General features: G+C 44.4%; 1 protein-coding gene across 4 annotated transcripts in view; it reads left to right on the top strand.

The window, feature by feature from the left end:
* FGFR3 (fibroblast growth factor receptor 3) overlaps positions 1-20356 on the top strand; it is a 58676-nt gene that overhangs the window by 20938 nt on the left and 17382 nt on the right. For all 4 annotated transcript variants that reach the window (XM_056354046.1, XM_056354038.1, XM_056354031.1 and 1 more), the window contains exons 3-7: positions 2125-2388; positions 6841-6894; positions 12914-13083; positions 17686-17809; positions 18228-18418. In XM_056354046.1, coding sequence (XP_056210021.1) covers positions 2125-2388; positions 6841-6894; positions 12914-13083; positions 17686-17809; positions 18228-18418 — 803 coding nt within the window. The remainder of the gene's footprint in view (positions 1-2124; positions 2389-6840; positions 6895-12913; positions 13084-17685; positions 17810-18227; positions 18419-20356) is intronic.

Here is a 20356-nt window from a genome sequence, read left to right as displayed (position 1 = left end):
CTTGGATAAAACTGTGTATTTTGTGTGGAGGGATTGTGCAGCTGCATGGGATTTGTTTTCCAGTAGATTAAATTAGCAAGAGCTTCCATCAGAGTCAACAAACGAAGATCAGTACCCAGTCCTGCAAGTGCAAAGCTATATGCGGGCTTTTTAATTGGAAGCCAAAGTTGGTATCATTGAAAAAATCCTTACAGTCTAGAAAAAGGAAGAAAAAACCTCTGAAAGGAACAGTTAAACCAGAATATTTCTCAACCATATTTTCCCCAAGGCTATATCCCCGTTGGGAAGAGACCATGGGTGAACACTCAAGTGTCGCAACAGGTGCTGGTCTGATAGGAAGGAGATATTGGAGCTCTGTCTTCTTTTTCTTTTTGCTAAAAGTGTACGCTTTCAGGAAAAATCTTTTCATTAAAAGAAAAAAGCCCAACACCCTAAACCTTTGACTGTATGAATACCACAAAATTCTGGCCAAACTCTAAAATACTTGAGCTGGAATTGCTGCAAGGGTGTCAGAGGAAAGAATCTTTGTAACCCCCAACAAGTGTGGGCTTTGCCTCCTGCGAGATGATACCTCCCATGAAATACCACATTTTCAGGCCCCCAGGATTCATTACTTCTATCCTGCAAGGGTATTGACTAAAACATTTTTATAATTTTAATTTTTACATTTCCTCAAGAATAAAAGCTTGCATGACAAGAAGAGAAGAGCAATACATTTTTCTCGTAACCTGCTCCAACTCTTTCACTTAATGGCAGAAGAGCAGCTTGAAGCCAGTGCCACATCCTCGGGTATTCAGAGCTGCTGTAATTGCATTGATTTTAAAGTCAAATTGTAATTTATGAGTATGCTGAAGCTGCAAAATTAGGATCTCTGTCCAAATCTGATTACTATCTGAGATCAACTCGGGCCACCTGGGTTTGGATCATAGTTCAGACCGAACTGTTTTGAATCACTTTTCATTTGCTAATTATGTAGTCATAGCACCAAAGTATCTTCATCAAGGAGTAGGATCCCCTGTGATACATACTGTACAAAAGCAAGAAGACACTTATGCCTGGTGGAACATACAGCCTCGGAGCCGGTGTCAGCCAGAAGGTAGAGGTGGGGCAATGCCAAGTGAAAACGTTGGTTAGCATAGACAAAGTGGGGAGAATGGCAGTCTTGTTGTTAAGCTAGCTGGGTTGAGGGCAGCTGTATTCTAATTCTCCTTTATTAAAGAAGTGTAAAGGGTAAATAAACCATTTAATGCCAAGAGTGAGTTTATATGTCACTAGAAGGAACATGAGAACCTTCAGGCCCAAGAACCACACTTCGAACATGCACCGCATTTCGCCATGGGGACATTTCTGAGCTTGAACCTTTCCTTGTGTCATTATCTTATGGTAAAAAACATTCTCCAGCCCATGGCAGTGTTCACTGGCATCATTTGTGGAATGAGCTACTGCAGCTGGTAGACTGAAGAGACGAGGATTTCAGCTTTCATGCTCAGTCTTTGGTTCTGCACTTCTTTGTTGCACAGAGTGTAACTCCATCAGGGAGCTAGTGGTGGGTTCATTTATTTTAGCTATTCCAGCTTGCATCTTCCATTCAGCCTTCCCACCTTGTTTCCTTCAGCCCACAGAGGTTGCCTTTGGGCCACCCAGAGTCACTTGAGAAATTCTGTTTTCCCATTTCTGCTCCTTTTATCCCCTTCTTGCAGGGTCTGGCAGGGGTTGTGGACAGTTTCACAGGAGTAAAGAAACCGAGATCCAGGGACCAAACTGTGAATAAGCACACACTTATTTCTGCCAGATCACCCCCCACACACCCCAGTGCTGGGTGTTGCAGTGACCCTATGTAGTGGTCTGTGCTGTTTCTTATGATGCACCTGATGGAGTGGCCGTGTTTTGGTCACTACAGGGTGGACATGGTCCTTGTAGATCAGCCAGAGACCTGACTGCAGTGTGCACAGCTGGCTGTGCCTTACTGCCTGCCAGGGGCAGGCAAGCCTCGTCTCTGGCAAGGAGGAGCTCTGGGCACATGGAAGTATCAGTAGAGCAAATATAAATTTCTTTTTTAAATGCTCTTTCATTCTCTGACACCTGGTCTTATTTACTCATTTCCGTTTCTTTCTCCCTTTGCAGAATACTTGAGGAGCGAGACCGCCTTTCTGGAAGAGTTGGTGTTTGGAAGTGGAGATACCATTGAACTTTCTTGTAACACCCAAGGCTCTTCTGTGTCTGTTTTCTGGTTTAAAGATGGTATCGGGATTGTACCTACCAACAGAACTCATATTGGACAAAAACTGTTGAAGATAATCAATGTGTCATATGATGACTCGGGGCTGTACAGTTGCAAGCCAAGGCATTCCAATGAGGTCCTGGGAAACTTTACAGTCAGAGTTACAGGTACATGCAGAAATACAGCTGTTTTGGTGGTTTTTAAAAATTATTTATTTATTTTCCGTTTTTGCTCCTCCACATGTTCAGCATAGCTGGTGCTTTGCGGTGTTCATCCATACTTGGTGGGTCTCTACCTCCCTGGTAACTCCTGGCAGTGATTAGACTGACACCACAAACGAGTCAAAGAACGCTTGCGTGTCCATACCAAATGTTAAAGCTTGGTGTTAATACTGAGAGAGACTTAGAAACAGTGCTAGTCAGATTAAACCCCAAATCCCCCCTAACCCTCAAATAGATGCAATGCTACATGTGCCTTTGAAGTCCTCTGTGAGTGAGTGAACTGTGGCTCAGGGAGGTTAAGTGACTTTTTCTACTTTATGTGAGAAATCAGTGGCAAAATTGCATGTAAAAGCTGGAGGTTCCTGAAAACTGTTCCCCTGCTGTAGCTGATAAATCCTCTTCCTTCTGTCCTGGTTATCACAAATCACCAGTTTGTTTCAGAAGTAGCTTATCTGTAAACTGTATATCTCAAATATGTGCTTCATCAAAGGTACTTATTGGGATTCGTGTATTGCAAACAAGTGCTGTGTTGGCAAAGCACGTGCTGTCATTTGCTTGGTCATATTTTTTCCATGATTAGGACAGTAGGACAGAACAGCTGCAAGTTGTCCAAGCCTGAATCACTAAATGGAGAGTGCCAGAAAAAACTGTTGCTCCCGGCGAGCTAACCAGTAACATTAAGATCATCTCCATGATTTCAGGTTTCTGCGTTGGTAGATGGATACCCATCACTGTGAACAGACAGAAGAAAGCCTTCTGATCACACAGATTAAAAGCCTGGATTTTTAGAAAAATTTACCCCTTCTGGATCTAAGATTTTGAAAACTTTCCTTTGCCCTTGTGCATTGGACCTTTTTCGAGCATCGTTGAACAGTAGGTCCTTGCCTCCAAAAGTTGAGTTCCCTCAAAAAGTAAGGGGGTCTGTCTGAAAAGCAAACAGAGAGATGTTTGTGATTGTAAATCACATCTACTCCATAAAGGGCTTTTTCATGCCAGAAATAGGATTTTGTGTAAGTGAGAGAATCAAACCATCGTGAGAATAAAAGCTTGTTTCAGCAATTCTTCACCAACATCTGCTTTTCATTGAATGTTACTGGAGATCGCTGTGAATGCTTCAAGGTCATATCAATTAAATGGTTAAAGAAGTATTTGGCCCTTGAAAGGCTTTCTTTAACTAGGTATGATTATTGCAACTATCCAAGGAACTGCAGGTTGTTAGAAACTTTACTCTTTTTTTTTTTTTTTTAAAGTGACATTAAAATGCTTTTGAGTTCAAGGGGCAGCAGGGAGGCAGAAGAGGGCAGCTGGTTACATGCTCAAATGAAACAGCTGCCAGCCCCAAAAGTTCGTAAAGTGAGAAATTGTTTTTAATAGTGGAAGGGCTGATAATCCTCTGCTTTTAAAAAGTTTAAGCCCCTGTGTTTTTCCTCTTCGCTAATAATAGCTAATAACGGCTTAAGAACAAGCGAGTAACCTGAACCTGCTTTCTGACAGCATTATGAGTCTTTGATTCTATTAGCCCACTGTCATTACCACCAAAGTGCTAGTAATGTGGGAATCTCTGTTTTAGCTGTCAGCAGCACTTGTTTTAAACTTTGAAGCCCTGCTTTATGTGGCAATAGTGGCGCCTTTCTTATGCTCAGATACGTCTTCATAATTTGTACTGATTGCTCAGTGTGGCACTTGCGGAGATGAAATCATTATTGGAGATTTGTGGTTTGTGTTCCCACTTCTTAAAGGTAACGCCAGCATTAGCTCAGATATCTGGTTGGGTGTTCATGTGGGTATCTAATGTTCAGGGCTGGGGTTGTCCTCTGTATTAAACTGCTTTAAATCTGTATCAACAGACTGGAATTGCTCTGATCCGTATTCTAAAGTAAGCAAAACTAGGCTAGGTGTATTCAGAATAGCTGGTGTACATGCAAGTCACATTTTGAGAGGTGCTTCCAGATTCTAGGAGTGTATCAGGATTTTCCTACGTGGGGCCATGAGTTCTGAGTCTGCAACAAACTCTTCTGTGGTGACTGTGCACAGTGAGATGCTTGATACTGAAGGTAGAGCAAGGACATGCTGGAGCTGGCATTGCGGAGTTGAAAACCAGGTTGATTAATAGCAGGGTCTGATCTCTTCAAAATGCCTCTCTGGACAGATGTGGGCTTGAGCATGTTGCTAGTTTACAAAAAGAAATGTACTGTCTTCTTAAAACCTGAGCACTTGAAGAGGATCACAAATAGAGGCTGCATGCCCAAACTGATCTCCATCCCTCTTGGCAGAAGCTCCATTTCTGCAACCATTTCACACATGGAACAGCCTTTGGATTTAGTGGCTGAGCAGCACGGACAAGCACGGACTGCAGGCTAGTACTGGCAAAAAGAGCTTTCAAAATACCCAAAACTAAGCTCTTCAGAACACTTGACTAAAAAACTTAAGCCCCTTTCTGTTCATAGTTAAAGCTCTTTGGAGAATAGCATCTGGCAGTTCTTGCTGATGCCAATACTCATCAGCTTCTGTAAAGGATTGTTTTAGTAAATGATTAACAAAGAGCTTACAAATTTTTGGTCACTTTTTGAAAAAGGTGATGTTTCAGGAACCTGAATGGGACAGTAGCTCTGAGTATGGGATATTTGCTCTTAAAACCTAAGCTGCATCTCTCATCTGAAACACAGGCAAGGGCAAAGACTCTTCCCTTGCTCTTGTGGAAATGTTTCTGAATTGGTTTAAAAATTGATTCTGCTCCTCTGGTCACAGTTGGTTCATTGGAAACCAGAAGTAAATTATAATCACATGTTAATATATGGATAACCAAATCTGAGATTGCAGGGCTGAGAATGTGCTGGTTTCTCTGTCAATGCTGGTGGCGATTTGGCTGGGTTTCTGCCTTCGCCGGGACTTGAGCAAACCTGCTGATTCAGCCAACACACCTAAACATCCACTTCACTTTCAGCAAGCCCCATGGCATTTCCCTAGTTCTGCTGCCAGCAGGACCTCAACTGTGGATAGTTAGATACATGCTTGAAATCTTCCTTGGGACTTTGCCAGGGAGAAGGCGCAAAGCACGATGTGCCACTGCAGTCTAAAGCAGGGAGATGATTCCTGTGTCACTCCTGTATATGGTGCATATGTCTGGAAAGTCCTTCCAGATTCTGCAGAGAAGTAGTATTATTCTGCAGAGAAGTAGTATTATCTTTCTTTTAGTAGTTGTTATCTTTCTTTTCCTTTTATCCCCTCACCCCCCCCCCCCCTTTTTTTTTTTTCCCCTCCCCATTTTTACCTCCACTGAGCTGGTCAGAGAATGGCAGAAAACTCAAGTGCATCTTGAAATGAAGGAGATTCTGCCTGGCTTGATCTAAAGTAGTGCTTTACATTCCTGGCCACACTTTGAACACTCACAAAGTTTCCTTGTGAGTTGAAAGCCAAGTTCTTTTACCACTGTCTCAGAATATAAAGGCTGCTCGGTTGTTAGCATTTTGCCTTTATTTAAAAAAGAAATTCCTAGAGATTATATGAAGTCAGTGATTCTGAATCTTCCAGACAATGAATTGTACAAAATCATGTAAACTAAATCAAACACTAAGCTGCTATTTTATAATGGGATTTACATTTACAGTAGTCATTTGGTGGGGAATGGAGAGACTGAGACTTCATTGTGAACAGCTTGGAGAAGGTGAGATGTTAGATCACATTAAGAGAAACAGTTCAGGATGTTTTGGAGAGATACAGATGGAAAATTCCCACCTGCTAACTTGTATTCAGTTACCGCCTCGAGGTGTCTCTGTAGGAGGGATATAATCGAAGGGAACTGGTTCACGGAGTAGACATCAAAATGTCGGTCGAGAGAGGTTTGATTGCACCGGGAAGTTTTTAAAAGCTGTGGTCTGAGTAGTTGAGCGAGGAGTTAATAAGGGGAGATGTGACTGGGGTTTATTGAGTTAAAAGAAAAATGCAGGAAAAGTGAATTAGAAATGCTGACCTGTCATTTCAAGACTTGGTGAAATAAAAAGTCTTCAAGGTGAGTGCTGGGCGGGGGGGGGGGGGGGGGGGAAGCGGAGGAGAGTTTGTTCTGCAAAAAGAAACTTCCCCTTTTGGAACTGCCTTTGTATTTATGAGGAGAAGAGCACTTCACGCAGGGAGAAGTGTTTGGCATTGGACCCTGGTCTCTGGTGGCAGAGCACTGGCAGACTCGTGACACCTCTTTCCCATTTCAGAAAGCTCCTGGCCGGTTGTCCCTGACCCAGTAGCTTGGGAGAGACAGACTTGTGGAGCTGCAGGGAAGGGTGACCCATCACATGGATGTTCTCCCCTCACTGGAGCCCACTGTGGCACCAACAGCCTTGTCCAACGTAGTATCCCCGTGTGCCATCCTTTTTGTGCTTCACCTCTTTCTCCTTCTCCTCCTAGATTCCCCTTCGTCTGGTGATGATGAAGATGATGACGATGAGTCAGAAGACACAGGTAATTTGGTTTTCTGGGAGGCAGAGGCCTTTTTTTTCAAAGAGAGGTAGCTCTGAAGTGGAGCAGCTCATCTAGATGTTCAGCTGGTTGGAGAGCAGCTCTTTCTCTGTGTTGATGTCGGTGATCATGATGGTGTTTATCTAAAAATTCAGAAGTAGCTGCCAGAGTGATAGTGCTGCTGTAATATCCTACGGCAGCAGCAATGTTGAGTGTTTTTTGGGGGAGACCTGATGAGCTAGAGTTATGAATTTTCATTGTATGTAAATCCAGGCAAACACACTTATCCTTTTTTTTTTTACTACATCAATGTTATGCCAGATTTACACCACTGTAAACCTTGGCCTGCTTTATTTGTAGCTGTTTTGATTCTGGTCCTTACTGGCATCTTGATTGGAGCCAGAGCATAAAATTTACGCTAGCCAAGGGCCAAATTTACTGATGCTGTAAGCGGCAGCAAGCCTTTTGGCTTTGCTGGCTTTTTCTTTTGCTCTGCGTGGGGAAGGGAGCCCCAGGATGGAGCCTCTCGGTGCTTTCTTTAAGTGCAATAGCACTAATCAGGATCATTGCATGTTTCAGAGGCATTAGTGTTGTGTTTTATCATGCTCTTTATATTTCTGCAAAGCGAGCTGCCTGTGTGTATGTGTTTTTAATAAATAAATGTCTTGCATTTGAACTCCCAATCAGCTATGTACATTGGCAGAAGTTCAACATGACTGGAAAATTTCTCCTGCCCATAGTGTTGGACATGCAGGACTCTTTAGAACAAGTCCCTCACTGTAATACATTCGTACCACTGTGTCGTGCAGTATGTGGACGGTAACAGTGAGTTATGGTGCCAGGAAACCCATCACCAGCAGTTAGTGGTTTTCTGATAGCTTCTAATTAAGGGTCGGATCCTGCGAGGTATTGGGCACCTTTGCAGATGTGCTCAGGGCTCCTGAAGCCTGGTGGAGGCTCAGGTTTGGTCAGGATTTGTTCCTGCTGCAGAGCAGCTCTGATGAGCACAATTAATCGTTCTGTACTATTTTTTTATGTGGTTTGTAGTAAACTCCCATCTCTTAGCAACAGGTATCACAAAACATCAGCTGGTTTATGGTACAGAAAGACACGTTTTTCTTCACTGGAAAGGAAAACATACATTTAGCCTCATGTATTTATAGCCTGTATTCTGGGTCTTATTGACTTTGAGGCTGTGTCTTTTTTTAGACCTAAAGGTAACAACTGGCTTTGCTTAAAGGTCTTATTGGAAAAATTTGGATTCTCTTCTGCTTTAAAAACTGTTGATTAGCTTAACGTGCCAGCTCAGTGAAAGCTCATGGCGTGTCATGACATGGATGTGCTTTATGTTGCTTGGTTTGATGACAGACCCTCCCCTTAACCTTCACAGACTTTCTCTTGAGTCTGGGGAGCCGTGTTGTTAACCCTGGCACCACTGCTTCTGGGACATCCCACCAGGGACAGGGGCTGCAGGACCATCCCAGGCAGGTGCACACGTGGGTGTAACCAGTACCGTGTCCTATGGACAGCCCAAAAACCTGTGTCCTCTATTTTCTGTGGCAAAACAATACCCTACTAATGAGTTGTATGAGCCCCTGCTTGGCCATCAGACATAGCCATGGTCAGTAGTTGGAGGAGTGAAGAAATAAATACGCTTTCATTGAAAAGAAAACTATAACCAATAGTTACCGTATTTATTCAGGACTGGCTCACTGCATGTTGCCATACTGCATGTATGTGCATATATATATATATGTGTGTGTATATATATATATATACACACACACACACTGAATAAACCCCTTGTCTCCTGGCTCCTAGCGATGATAAGTTAATTTTCTGGCTTAATTGTGTTGTTCAAGGGAGTTTCTTACCCTCATATGTATAGAGAAGAGCTTGGAGAGCTGATTCCAATACTCATGAGTTTGAAGTCAGTCTTGTTAATTTTGGGGCTTTGACCCAAAATTGTTGAATGACAGGAGCTGCAAATACCAAAGCAAGAGAACAAGAGGAAATATGTCCCAGAAGAAATTAATATTTGGTGCAAAACCTCTTGGAGAGCACAGAGATAGGCCCTCCACGTGGAGTGCCTTGCTCTGCTCACTCCTTTAAGCATTCTCTCCGAAGGGCAATACAGGAACGGGCATCCCTTAGGGATGGGCAGCAGAAAAGAAAAAAGGGGAACTTCAGCAGCCTCAAAACGTCAGCCCATTTGTTGCAGCCTTGTCACAAACCGTGGTCCACCTATGCAAAAAGAGGCTTTCCAATACCTCTGTTCTCTACAGCTGTTTTTCCTGGCCCTGAAACAAAAACAAAACTCCCTTTTCACACACTGCTCTTCTGCCCCAGTGCTCCCTACCCCTCTGTATCTGTTTGTTTGGAGCCCCCGCTGCGTAGCCCCAGCACCTTCAAAGAGCCCCTATAATCTCCAATTAAATCTGGCTGTGTACTCAGAGGCGTCAGCTGGGGAAATTACACAATTAGGGTTGATTCTGTCTGCCGCAGAATTTTGTGGCAGCTCCTCATTGCTAAATGAGAGCTGGGCTGTATTAATTATTCCAAGTATCGCGCTCGGGTGTTTTTTTAATTGGTCATTCCAGTCAGATGGGTGGCCGGTGTCTTTGACGAACAAAATGGACTGTCGGGCTTAGTGTTTGATGATGGGAAAGGGCCGATGATAATGTTTGCGGGTCCTTTTTTTTTTCCACACCTGCACATGCAAAATCATTGCTTGTAATTAATTTAGAGCAAGCGGCTCTAGAAATTTTTCCTGTCTTTCATCCTTCCTCCTTTCTCATTCCCAAAACTCTCTGGAGCTTTACAAGCTTTGCTTGAAAAGAAGAGTTAGCAACATTTTCACCCCCTTAAAAACTGGTAATGAAAGGACTCTGGGGGCACAGCAAACCGAAAGCAGTGATGTTTTGTTCGCTGCTCCTGTGAGTGAGAACAAAGGCACCTTTTTCAGTGTGTAGACACTTTCTTCCAGTTGCAGTTTGACTTGAGAGCGATGTCCTGGTTATTTGAATCTTGGCATGTTAATCCAGGGCTGCCCAGCCCTGGAGAGCCCCGAATCCCATGGAATAGCACCCAAACAGAGCGAAGGCACTTGGGGAAGAAGCCATGTCTAATTGCAGGAGGGAGGAGCGGATCCTGCTTTTGCTCCACATGGAGAATATCCCCTGCTGGAAATTTGCGTGGGTCCCATGTTGCTCCTTTCTGATGTCCAATGGCAAAATCTCCCTTGGCTTCAGTGACAAAGGTTGCAGTCAGTGGTTTGATTGGTCTCCTGTGAGATTCCAACTCATCTTTTGAGTGAGAAAACGTGGAGAAACATTACCTGCAGAACAGGCAGCTGGTGTAGAAAGGGGAAACCCCAGCAAAAGCACAGCCCAAGGAGGAACCTGGTCCTGGCGGGGCGGCCATGCGATCTAGTTACACCCTCATGCCCGGGTGAGTGTCACTAATGCCATGAAATGGGATTTATGGTAGGCAGATATGTTAATCAAACAACAAACAGCAGGTTATTCAGCTGCCTTTCTTAGCATTGGTGGAGCGGGACTTCTCCATCCATGCCTGGCCTTTCCCTGAACTCTTCCCTGTAGCCCTGTTAACCTCCTGTAAAGTCTCCAGGAAATCAGGGTGTGTTGCCAAAATGAAGCGTTCAGCCAGAAAATAGCCAGTGCTTCAGAAACCAAGGACCAGATGTCTCCCAACATAGTTTCTGCAGCTCCCTCCTCTTCAGCCTTCCCAGCACCACCCCAGCTCTCCTCCTCCAGATTCACCCCCCTGCTGCTGCCTGGGCTTTTGCCCAGCCTTTACTTGGTTTCTGCCCTTCCCAAAGCATGCAATAGCAGCATCTTCCTTTATCATCAAGACCTACTCTTCCTTTAGGGGTTGCACCCACTTTTCTAACATTTTTTGGAATATTCCTCTTTTTTGTGCAGTTCTACCATTTTTCTAAGCTCGGCTGTTGGAGTGTAGGTGGCTACATGATGTCCTGCTTTAGCTCACCTTACCGTAGCATTTGAGGGCTCCTGGATGTGCTGTCGTTTCACAGCAAAATTTGTAGCCAGGGTTTTGCAGGAACATGGGAATTGCAGGGATTACTTCTTTTGCTTCTGTTTGTGCCAGCTGTACTCCTGCTCTGGTGCCATCCTGGCACGAAAAGGGCCTTAAGCAGTTTTGTTTAAAAAATGAGGCTTATGCAGCATGGGTGAGCACCACATCCCTCCAGTACGTGGAGCTGACCCTGACAGGCACCACAGTGTGTTGTCCCAGGCAATCTGAGGGCAAATGCAAGCACTCAGTACTGATTTCTCTCCCTGGGACCACATTACTGAGGCACCTACCTATATCTAGCTGCCCGGCTGCAGAGGTGGAAAAGCGATGAGACATGAGAGCGATGTGCCCAGTGGATGGCCTCCTGGATGTAGCTCCTGACATCCAGTTCCTCATGGCCAAATGGGCTTCACAAGTAGCCATGGAGAGAGGGGACCATGTAGAGAGTGTTAGCAGGTACTAAAAAATGGGTGGGTGCATGGATTGCCTTGGCTGAGCTATATGACCTTGCCTGCAAGGCCTTGGAGCTGAAATGCAGCAGGGAGCCTGCACAGAGGACACTGGCGAGTTAGACCAAGGTGGAGTCATCACTGACTTACCTGGAATTGCAAAGGGATGGGTGTCATGGAGCCAAACATGTTGAGGCTAAGTACATCAGGGAGCACTGAAGAAAGGGAGCAGCTCGAGTGCATCTCACAGGGATGCAACAAGAGGGAAAACTTTGTATACCCTTGTCGTGAAGGGGAGGGGGATTGCAGAGGCTTCAGGGTAGCACTGAGTTGGGGCTGTGATGCTGGGTGATGTTTCTGATCTTCATCACTGCTGTGGGAGTGGCCAGCAGCATGTTTTCCCCACATCTTTGGCGGCCGTTGTGCTCTCCAGGACAGTTCTTGAAGGACCAGCACCTTCCACTTGTCTTGGCCAGTAGCACATGGGTCTCTGCAACTGGTGGTTTTGGGTACTCCATGTCTGTGGATGCTTCCTTCCCATCTGGAGGAGATGCCAGTTAGGCTCTTCGGTCTCCTTTTTGCTATTTTGCAGCCCAAACGCTGTCTGCCCCCGTCTCCCTTTGGCTTTGGTGTGGAGCGCAGAGCTGGGGGTTTGGACGTGGCCCCTGGCATGGCAGGGAAGCACCCCACATGCAACTCGGCGGTGTTGCCTTAAGCAGAAATGAAAGCTTGGGAGGCTTTACAAAAAAATTTTCTTCTCAGTATGAATTTGCTGCTGCTGCCGCCTTAATTTGGAGCTAATATGTAATGTTTGTAACACAGCCAAGAAACATTGTTGCACTTGAGGCAGATTATAAAAAGTATCTCATGCTAACACTGGTGTTTTAAAAGTTATCCGTGTTCAAAGGTAACATGAATCTTTAAAACTAAAATCACTTGTACTTAAAGAACATAAACATGATAAACCAGTTTGACACTGGCTTTTTTTTTTTTTTTTTTTTCCTTTCCTTCCCTTAAGGAGGCTGCACTACATTTGTGCTCACTGAGAAGCAACATTTTCCAATGCACTCAGCTAACACTTTTTCTCTGCTCCCTTGCTGGCCCATCAACTTTTTTTACAGTTCCAACATCTTTCTGCTGTTCGTGTTTCTTGGCTACTATTGTCCTGAAGGTACATCTGTCTCTTTTTACATGCTGAGGCCAGATTCTCATCCTGATCTGGAATAACTCTACCTGTTGATTTAAAAGCGGCTATTCCAGATTTATACTGGCATTACCGAGACAAGAACCTGGTCGTGAACCTTTCATCACAAACCTAAAATGCAAACACCCTGTCTATGTCTATGAGAGTCATTTAGCTGGAAAGTGTTTCTGCGTCATTTATCTTAAGTGCAGCAGGTAGCAATTTAACTGTCACTCTGCACATGCCAAAGCCTCCTCAAATGCATCTGCTCACCAGCTGATATCCTCAGCAGCAGAAAAGGGCCTGTTAAACTTGGTCTTCCCTTTCTTAGGTGTTCCCTTCTGGACCCGGCCAGATAAGATGGAGAAGAAGCTGCTGGCAGTTCCTGCTGCCAACACTGTTCGCTTCCGATGTCCTGCGGGTGGAAACCCAACTCCTTCCATCTACTGGCTGAAAAATGGCAAGGAGTTCAAAGGAGAGCATAGGATTGGGGGCATCAAGGTAAGGCCTTGGTCTGGATCTCTGTTTTTGTCAGGAGTTTTCTACCAACTGTAGAAAATTGTATTTCACAGTGAGTAACATGTAAGTACATGTAAGTGCACGATCCTGACTCTGGGAATGCAAGTGTTTCTTGTAGCCATAGTAATTGCTGGACATCGAAGTGTTAAAAAGAGCTTCTGTCCCTTGGGATTGAAGGCCAGTTCCCTCTGGGTTTGTCAGGGAGTAGGTAAAAATGAGGCTGGGTTTATGGTTGCATTGTGGACAGTGATGAGAAAGCAGGAGCAGAAACTTCTGTCTTGATTTCTGGAGATTAACCCAGTGCATTGAGACTTGTTAGACCAAGCCATACCTACTCCCAGCTTTCAAGGAAAACTGACTTGTCATCCTTTGAAGGTGTAGGAAGGACCTCACCAAAGAGCTGGGCTGTCGTGCTGGTGGTCATTAACATTCTCGTGGTATAAATCACTGACCCTTGGTCAAGTACTGGATTCCTTGTAGCCAGAGTAATGGCATCTGCTCCTTGGCTGCTTGCTTCTCCCTCCTTCCTTTCTACCATGAGGTGTTCTGGAAAATGCTCTGGCTTGTGTTTGTAGATAAAACTAAGGGATGCAAAAACCCACTGCACTCAAATGGCTTAATTAGCCAGAAGTTTCTGTGCTATATGATGAAATATGGCAGGATTTGAATAGGAAAGTCAGCTCTTCTCTGATTTTGTTGTTACTGCTTAGTCCCTTAGCTCCCGTAGTGAAGTCGCAGTCAGGCCCCTTTCTGGTTTTATGTGGGGAGAATAGAACTGGCAGCAGCTGATGATAACAAAATGAGTGTAGCAGGAAGTACTCGAGCAGCAGTTCTTGCCTGTGCTCTGCCAGCCCTGACGTATCCCTGGGCTGCTGCTGAGGAGAGAAGGTGATTTTTAGGAAGGCACCTTCATCAGTACTCTGAATAGCTGTGTGCTGATGCCTACCACATCTGTAGTGTTTTGAAAGGGAGCTAGGCATGCAAAACATGCCAGGCTCCAGAAACCAGCGAAGGATTCAGAAAAGCCTTCCCTCCCCACAGTTTTGGGCCGTTTCTTTCCTGTTAGCTCAGACCTGTTCCTGAAAGAGCCTTTTGTGATTGCTTCAGTGAAGCCTTTGAAGCTTCCTGCTCAGTCCTGTCCCTGCTCCAGCCTGGATGAGGCTGAGGACACGGTCAGGGTTGGATCTTGTGAAAAGTTAAGGAGCAAAAAGAAGTGGGGAAGTAACTCCTGTGGGTAAACAGCCTTTTCGGCAGGTAGCATTCCCAGAGCACAAGCATCTTTCACGAATTGCAGGCTGTGAGGATCATCATGAAGTGTTTTCAGGCTTGCGTGTGCCGTTCGAACGGCTTTTTACAAAACTATGTGACATCAGCTGTACTAAATTATGCTTGCAGAATAAAATCTAAAGCTGAAAGCAATTCCCCTACCCACTTCCCAGTGGTTTTAATCTATCCTTGAGTTTAAATTGACACATTTCATCCTCTGCAACATGGTAGTGAATCTTTGGCATCGCTGTGCTTTGTTTCTCTAGGGGCACCTTCCAGCAACAAGCTGATGCTTAAAAGAGCTATTGAAGGCAATGTCAGGCCAATTACAGCAAGATTGGTTTAAGCTCTCTATCTGTCTAGGTGTAGTTCTTTGTCCCTTTCTTGATATAAAGACATCTTTCTCTGTCTGTAATTTTCCTTCCCTTATTTGCTTGCTTTTGCTCTTGAGCTGTGGTTAGATGTAAGTAGTCTAAAGTAAATCTCATCCAATATAAATATACTGGTAGATATCAGCTGCAATTTGAACCAGAAAAAGAGATTGAAAACCTGCTCAGTATCTGATGTATTTAAGATTTAAATTCCCTGTTACAACTTAACTTCATAACAGGATTAGGCAGCTTGAAAAGAAAGGGCAAGATCCAGATCCAGCAGAGTTTGGTTGGCTGGCTTCATCTCGATCTCATCTTAACCCAGAAATCCGTGAGCTGGGAATGTTCTCATTTGTTTTCAGTGTGTGGAAGAGTTTAAATGTTGATTGTGAAAGCTCTGTGGTCAGCACATGCAAGCTGACCATTATTCCACTTCTGCCTCTCGCAAATGGCATTTAGAACTCCTGTGATTGCCTGGTGTAAAGCCTGCAAGAGGGAAGGGCGAGCACTGAAAACATGAAGTGCAGACTAACCTAGTGTTGTTACAGTTCATCCTTAACTAGTAAAGAAAAGAAATTCATATGACTTATCTTATGAAATTTCCCAAAGAGCATTAATGGTTAAATCCTTGTTGGAATCTCTAATATCATAAGCCTGTGTGTGTTAAATGACCCTAGAAGGGAAGATTGAGGGGAGGGGAGATAGAGGATTATGCCTTCCCCAGACCATTGCACTGACTTGCATACCAGTCAGGCAAACACAGACTAAGGTTCTAAGTGTGTCTGCAAATGTTTGTTTCACAAGGAGCCAAGAATGACAACACCAAATAAACCAGAGGGATTTCCAGTATCTCACTCACTTGATTAATGCCTGCACTAAGTCACTTCATGTTTCTAGTGTTTTATCAAGTGTGGCAACTATCCTAACTTGGGAACGTTCCTTTTTATTATCCTTTAAATCTAGATGCCTCTCTCAACCTGAAAAAAAAAGTAAATCTCATTGCTTCTAGAAGAGTTTCCAGACAAGTTCTGCCCCGTGAGTCTGTGCCCCCCAGGTTTTCCTCTCTGTTCAGAGTCCAAAGTCCCCATCATAAACCTGACAAAAAGAAGTGCTTTGAAAGTGCATCCTAAGTAAAACACCTAATTTGGACCTGGTTTTATAATACAGGTCAGACTAGGGAGTTGCCCATGTTATCTGGAGCCCCATATCCTTTGAGTACCTCCTGGGGTTCCAGACACAAATACTTTGCAATGCCGAAAAGTGGATTAAAAGTCTTGAGACACAACTATGAGACAAGCTAGTTTGGAAATGAGCCACTGAGGAGCCACAAATTTGCACTGAAACTTCTTGCCAGTCTGGTATGTTCAGGTGAACTTGGGGTCCAGGCTCTCTGTTCTCTGTAATTGCCACACTGTCACAGAGATGCACCAAGTGGAATGTTGCTTTAAAGGTGTAATGTTGGTTTGGCATTCAGCTGCACCTGTGCTGTCCTGGGTGGGCAGAGGGTGCAGTCAGACCTGACCAGACATCTGCAACAACCGAGATCTCTGTTTAGGCACAGCATCCTATAACTTGAAATGGAAGGAAATGCTCTATTCAGCAGTCTCTGAAAAGTAGGGGTGCTCGGCAGTGCTTTTCTCAGGGATGCAGAGATCTACAAAGCTTTGTTAAAAATACTTTTGCTTGCTTATCTTGCAACTAAGCTGTCTAGTCCTATGACTTTAAGCCTTCCCTTTGCAAAATTCTGGCTTTAATTGCAACTTGGCCCCTTAAAGGGAACCATGTGGATGCAATTTATGTGTAGCAAAAGAGGTTAAATAACTTCATATTTGAGTTCACCTGCTGCAGCAAGAAACCTCCAGGAGCAATTACGCCCTTGTTTTCTCCATCAGCCCTTGACATTCTGTAGCGCAGTGTTATTGTAATCTCCTGCTTCTGTGTCCTTGGAGTCACCTTCTAAATGTTTAATAAAGTTAAATGTTTTGCTCTGGGAAGCAGAAGGCATCAAATTAATATCCAGAGATTTAGAGAGCTTTCATACAGTATGCATCCTGAAGTCATCTTTGTTACTGTTGATTGCTTTCTGTATTAATTCAAGATTTGCTTTCTATATCCATTATTTCCTTTATACTCATTAGAAACAAACGTTGTAGCTGGGATCACAGGGCAGCAGGTCAGGGTGGAGATGAGGGTTCTGCTTTCCCTTCTGCTACTGAACAGCCAACAACTCTGGACATGAGCCACATCCAGAAAACCGACTAGTATAATACTTGGTGCCAAAAGAGAAGGGCTGACCAAGCATCCTACGGACCAGACTTGAGGCTGGGCATGTTTTCCTGTGTTTTTTACAGGGAATTTAGGGGACTAACTGTATTACAGACATTCATTTCTGTTCAGACAGATGCCATGACCTGTTGCTTCCATAGCACACATCTTTAAAATATCTCACAGATGGGGTAAGAAGTACAATTTTTATTGTTTATAGTCATCTTATGGGTTATATGTAGTAGTTGGTAAAGATCTGCAGATGGGAGTAAAATATTTTGAGTTGACAGAGTCTCTGTACCAGAGTGGTCTGGCAGAGGGGACCAGCAGACTGGAGTTACCTTAGCTGGTGCCTTCTGAAGTCATTACTCTAATGAGAGGTGCCACATGCAGCTGTCACCTGGTTTCATTATTGTTACTATTGTGGAAGCATCTACAAGTCCCCGTTGCAATCTCAGCATGTTACATTGTGTTGCACTGTTCCTGCATTGGTCTTAATTCCTTTTCACGTTAAGCCTTTAATGACCCTTGAAATGGGTCCTTGTGATTTTCAGGACTACTCTGGGCTCCATTCATGCTGGCCAAGTGTGCAGAAGGAAGCTCACTGGTTGTTCACTGATTTGAATGGTCTGGTGATGAGGGTACTTGACCATGAGCTTGATGGTTTGATCTCTTCTTCCAGTTGCGACACCAGCAGTGGAGCTTGGTGATGGAGAGTGTCGTGCCATCAGATCGAGGAAATTACACCTGTGTTGTGGAGAACAAATATGGAAACATTAGGCACACATACCAGCTTGACGTTTTAGGTGAGATTTCACTGTTTTCCCTCAACAGCTGATCTGTGGTGATGTTGAACAGGTGCATGGAGAGATATGGGAAGCAGGTTTCTTTCTCCAAGTACTGGATCACGTGTCCCCTAAAACCAACAAGCTTCCTTTCGGCCAACAATTCAGACTCATATTGGTGATCAATAAATTAGTTAGTTGGTCTATAGAGGGGCCAGAGAAGGACTGGCAGGGCTGAGAGGCCTCCTCCGTTCCCAGGTGGCTCTTCCCTGTTTGGCTTGAGAAGCGCTGGGGAGAGCAGTGGCCAGGACACCTGGAGGGACAATCCCAGTCTGCACCCTTCCTGCTGAAAAGCCAGCAGATGAAGTGTTCAGAGAAGAATCCTTGCTGGAAGAAGGACAAGGAAATTAGGATTTCCCTCTCTTTTTCTGTTTTTCAGAAAGGTCACCCCACCGACCAATCCTGCAGGCAGGGCTCCCTGCCAACCAGACCGTGGTGGTAGGGAGCAATGTGGAGTTTCATTGCAAGGTCTACAGTGATGCCCAGCCTCACATCCAGTGGCTGAAACATGTGGAAGTCAACGGCAGCAAATACGGACCCGATGGGACGCCCTATGTCACGGTGCTGAAGGTTGGTACATGCTCCTTCTTCTCACCCTCAGGGCAGTCCTTCTTTAAGCTTGTGCAATGGAATACTCTGCTTTTTGGAGGGGGTACAGCAGAGATGCCCTAAAGTCAATGCTCCAGGCTCTTCTGTTTGCCAGAGATAACACAACTACTGTAGTGGCGCAGATAAGCAAAGTAGTTATAAGAGCTGAGGCAACTGTGAGAAATGCAGCATAATAAAAGGGCTGTCAGATTGCATTTGACCTAAAATTGTAAAAGTAACCCTTTTTTGCAGCTTCAGTAGAGGTATTTGCGGGGCTTATTAAAATAAAAGGTTCCCAACTAAAACACATTCTTTCGTTTTCCAAGTAATCACACTACAGCGTGCACGTACTAAATGATGCTGAACTACCAGCACCTGAGAGCCAAGATAGTCTTGTTCCAGCCACTAACATCTGTGAACATTGCTATTATCCATGCTCCGGAAAGTTTTTGGTTTTTTTTTTATTTAGCAAAATGTCACTTAGTAAGATTTGACTTTGCTAAAATGCTTTCTTGAAAGGGAACTTCCAGATTACAGCCAGAACAAAGCCAGCAGGTCTCGTTTCCCCTATGTAAACCTATGTAAACATAAATCACAGAGAACAGAGTGAAAATCATATTGGACTTTTAAAATATCTTTTTTTTTTTCTTTCTTTCAATAATTCAAGGCATTCTGTGTTGGTTTTTATTAAAATATATAGGGCCAAATGGAGGTTTTCTGGTTCTGCATTTATAGCTGAAAGCAGATTTTGGCCCTGCAGTTTCACACTGAGGTTGTCCTGCACATGGACATTCCCCCAACACGTCCTGCTGCACACACCCTTCTTTTCGTATGAAGTTTTTTAAAAACAAACACTTATCAGACAGCATCTACGAAACTGCAACTCAGCCAGATACATGATAATAAAAGCCAGAGACCCTGGAAATAATTACACAGATTGAAATAACAGATTGGTTGGAAGAAATGGTTGGAGACAGTTCTTCAGGACTGGCAACACGTGCTTCTCCGAGTTGATAAAACTCTTTTATTTTCTCGCCGTCTCTCCAAATGTGTTTGAATTATGCATGTTTGAATTTCCCCCTGGTTTCACAGCCCAGTACCAAGCTCTGAATAGCTGGCTGTGTCACATGCCATCTAGTATAGTCTCCGAGCTCTGTGTGTGGTCCCCGTGGGATAAAGTGCTACCTTTTGGAAGTTTGCAGAGCCGCTGCGAACAGTGCCTTGTGTCACAAGCACAACCTCCCATTTTGCTGTGGCAAAGAACATGTAAATAGTCCGTATAAATAGTGTTTTAAAATTAAGTTGGAGCGACACCGGGGTGGCTAGGTAATTAGAATTGCCAAATACCTTCTCTTCTGTGGACAGCAAAGGCTCCGCATTCCTCGAAGGGGAGCACAGGCAAGCGTTTGAAAGCACAAGTTTTGTTTGGTTTTATTTTTTTGCTGAATAGGACCAGCACACGTCTATTTACTACTTCTGGTTAATCGGGAATGCTTTGAATTGTATTAATGCCGGCATCAGCACTGGGGCATGGAGCATTTCCATTTTGGGATGCATCTTTTGTGCGCCAGTACTGGGCCTCTGTGGAGCTGTGTCAGGCCCAGCTTTGCAGGGATTTTTTTTTTAATGTGTTTGTGCTTGTTTTTTAAAAATAAAGATCTGATAAAATGATCTTGCTGTCATCTTGGGGCCAGTCTGTTGGCTTTACAGACTTCTTCCCCTCATGCCACACAGTGCTGTGCTCTGACCCAGCATCCTGGCGGTGCTGCTGGAGCAGGGTGCTGTTAACACCCTTCCCTGCCCACAGCTGCTTTAGAAAAGGCTCCCTCCTGCCCAGTGCCAAGGTGCCTGCAGGGAGATAAGGCTTTTTTATCAGCCTGCCCTTCCCTCCTGGTTTCAGGAGATTTTGTGGAGTGTAGG

Source organism: Falco biarmicus, chromosome 1 (genome assembly GCF_023638135.1).
Source record: "Falco biarmicus isolate bFalBia1 chromosome 1, bFalBia1.pri, whole genome shotgun sequence".
Lineage (NCBI taxonomy): Eukaryota > Metazoa > Chordata > Aves > Falconiformes > Falconidae > Falco > Falco biarmicus.
The sequence above is the reverse complement of the archived record's forward strand: the minus strand, read 5'-3'. Positions and strand labels throughout refer to the sequence as shown.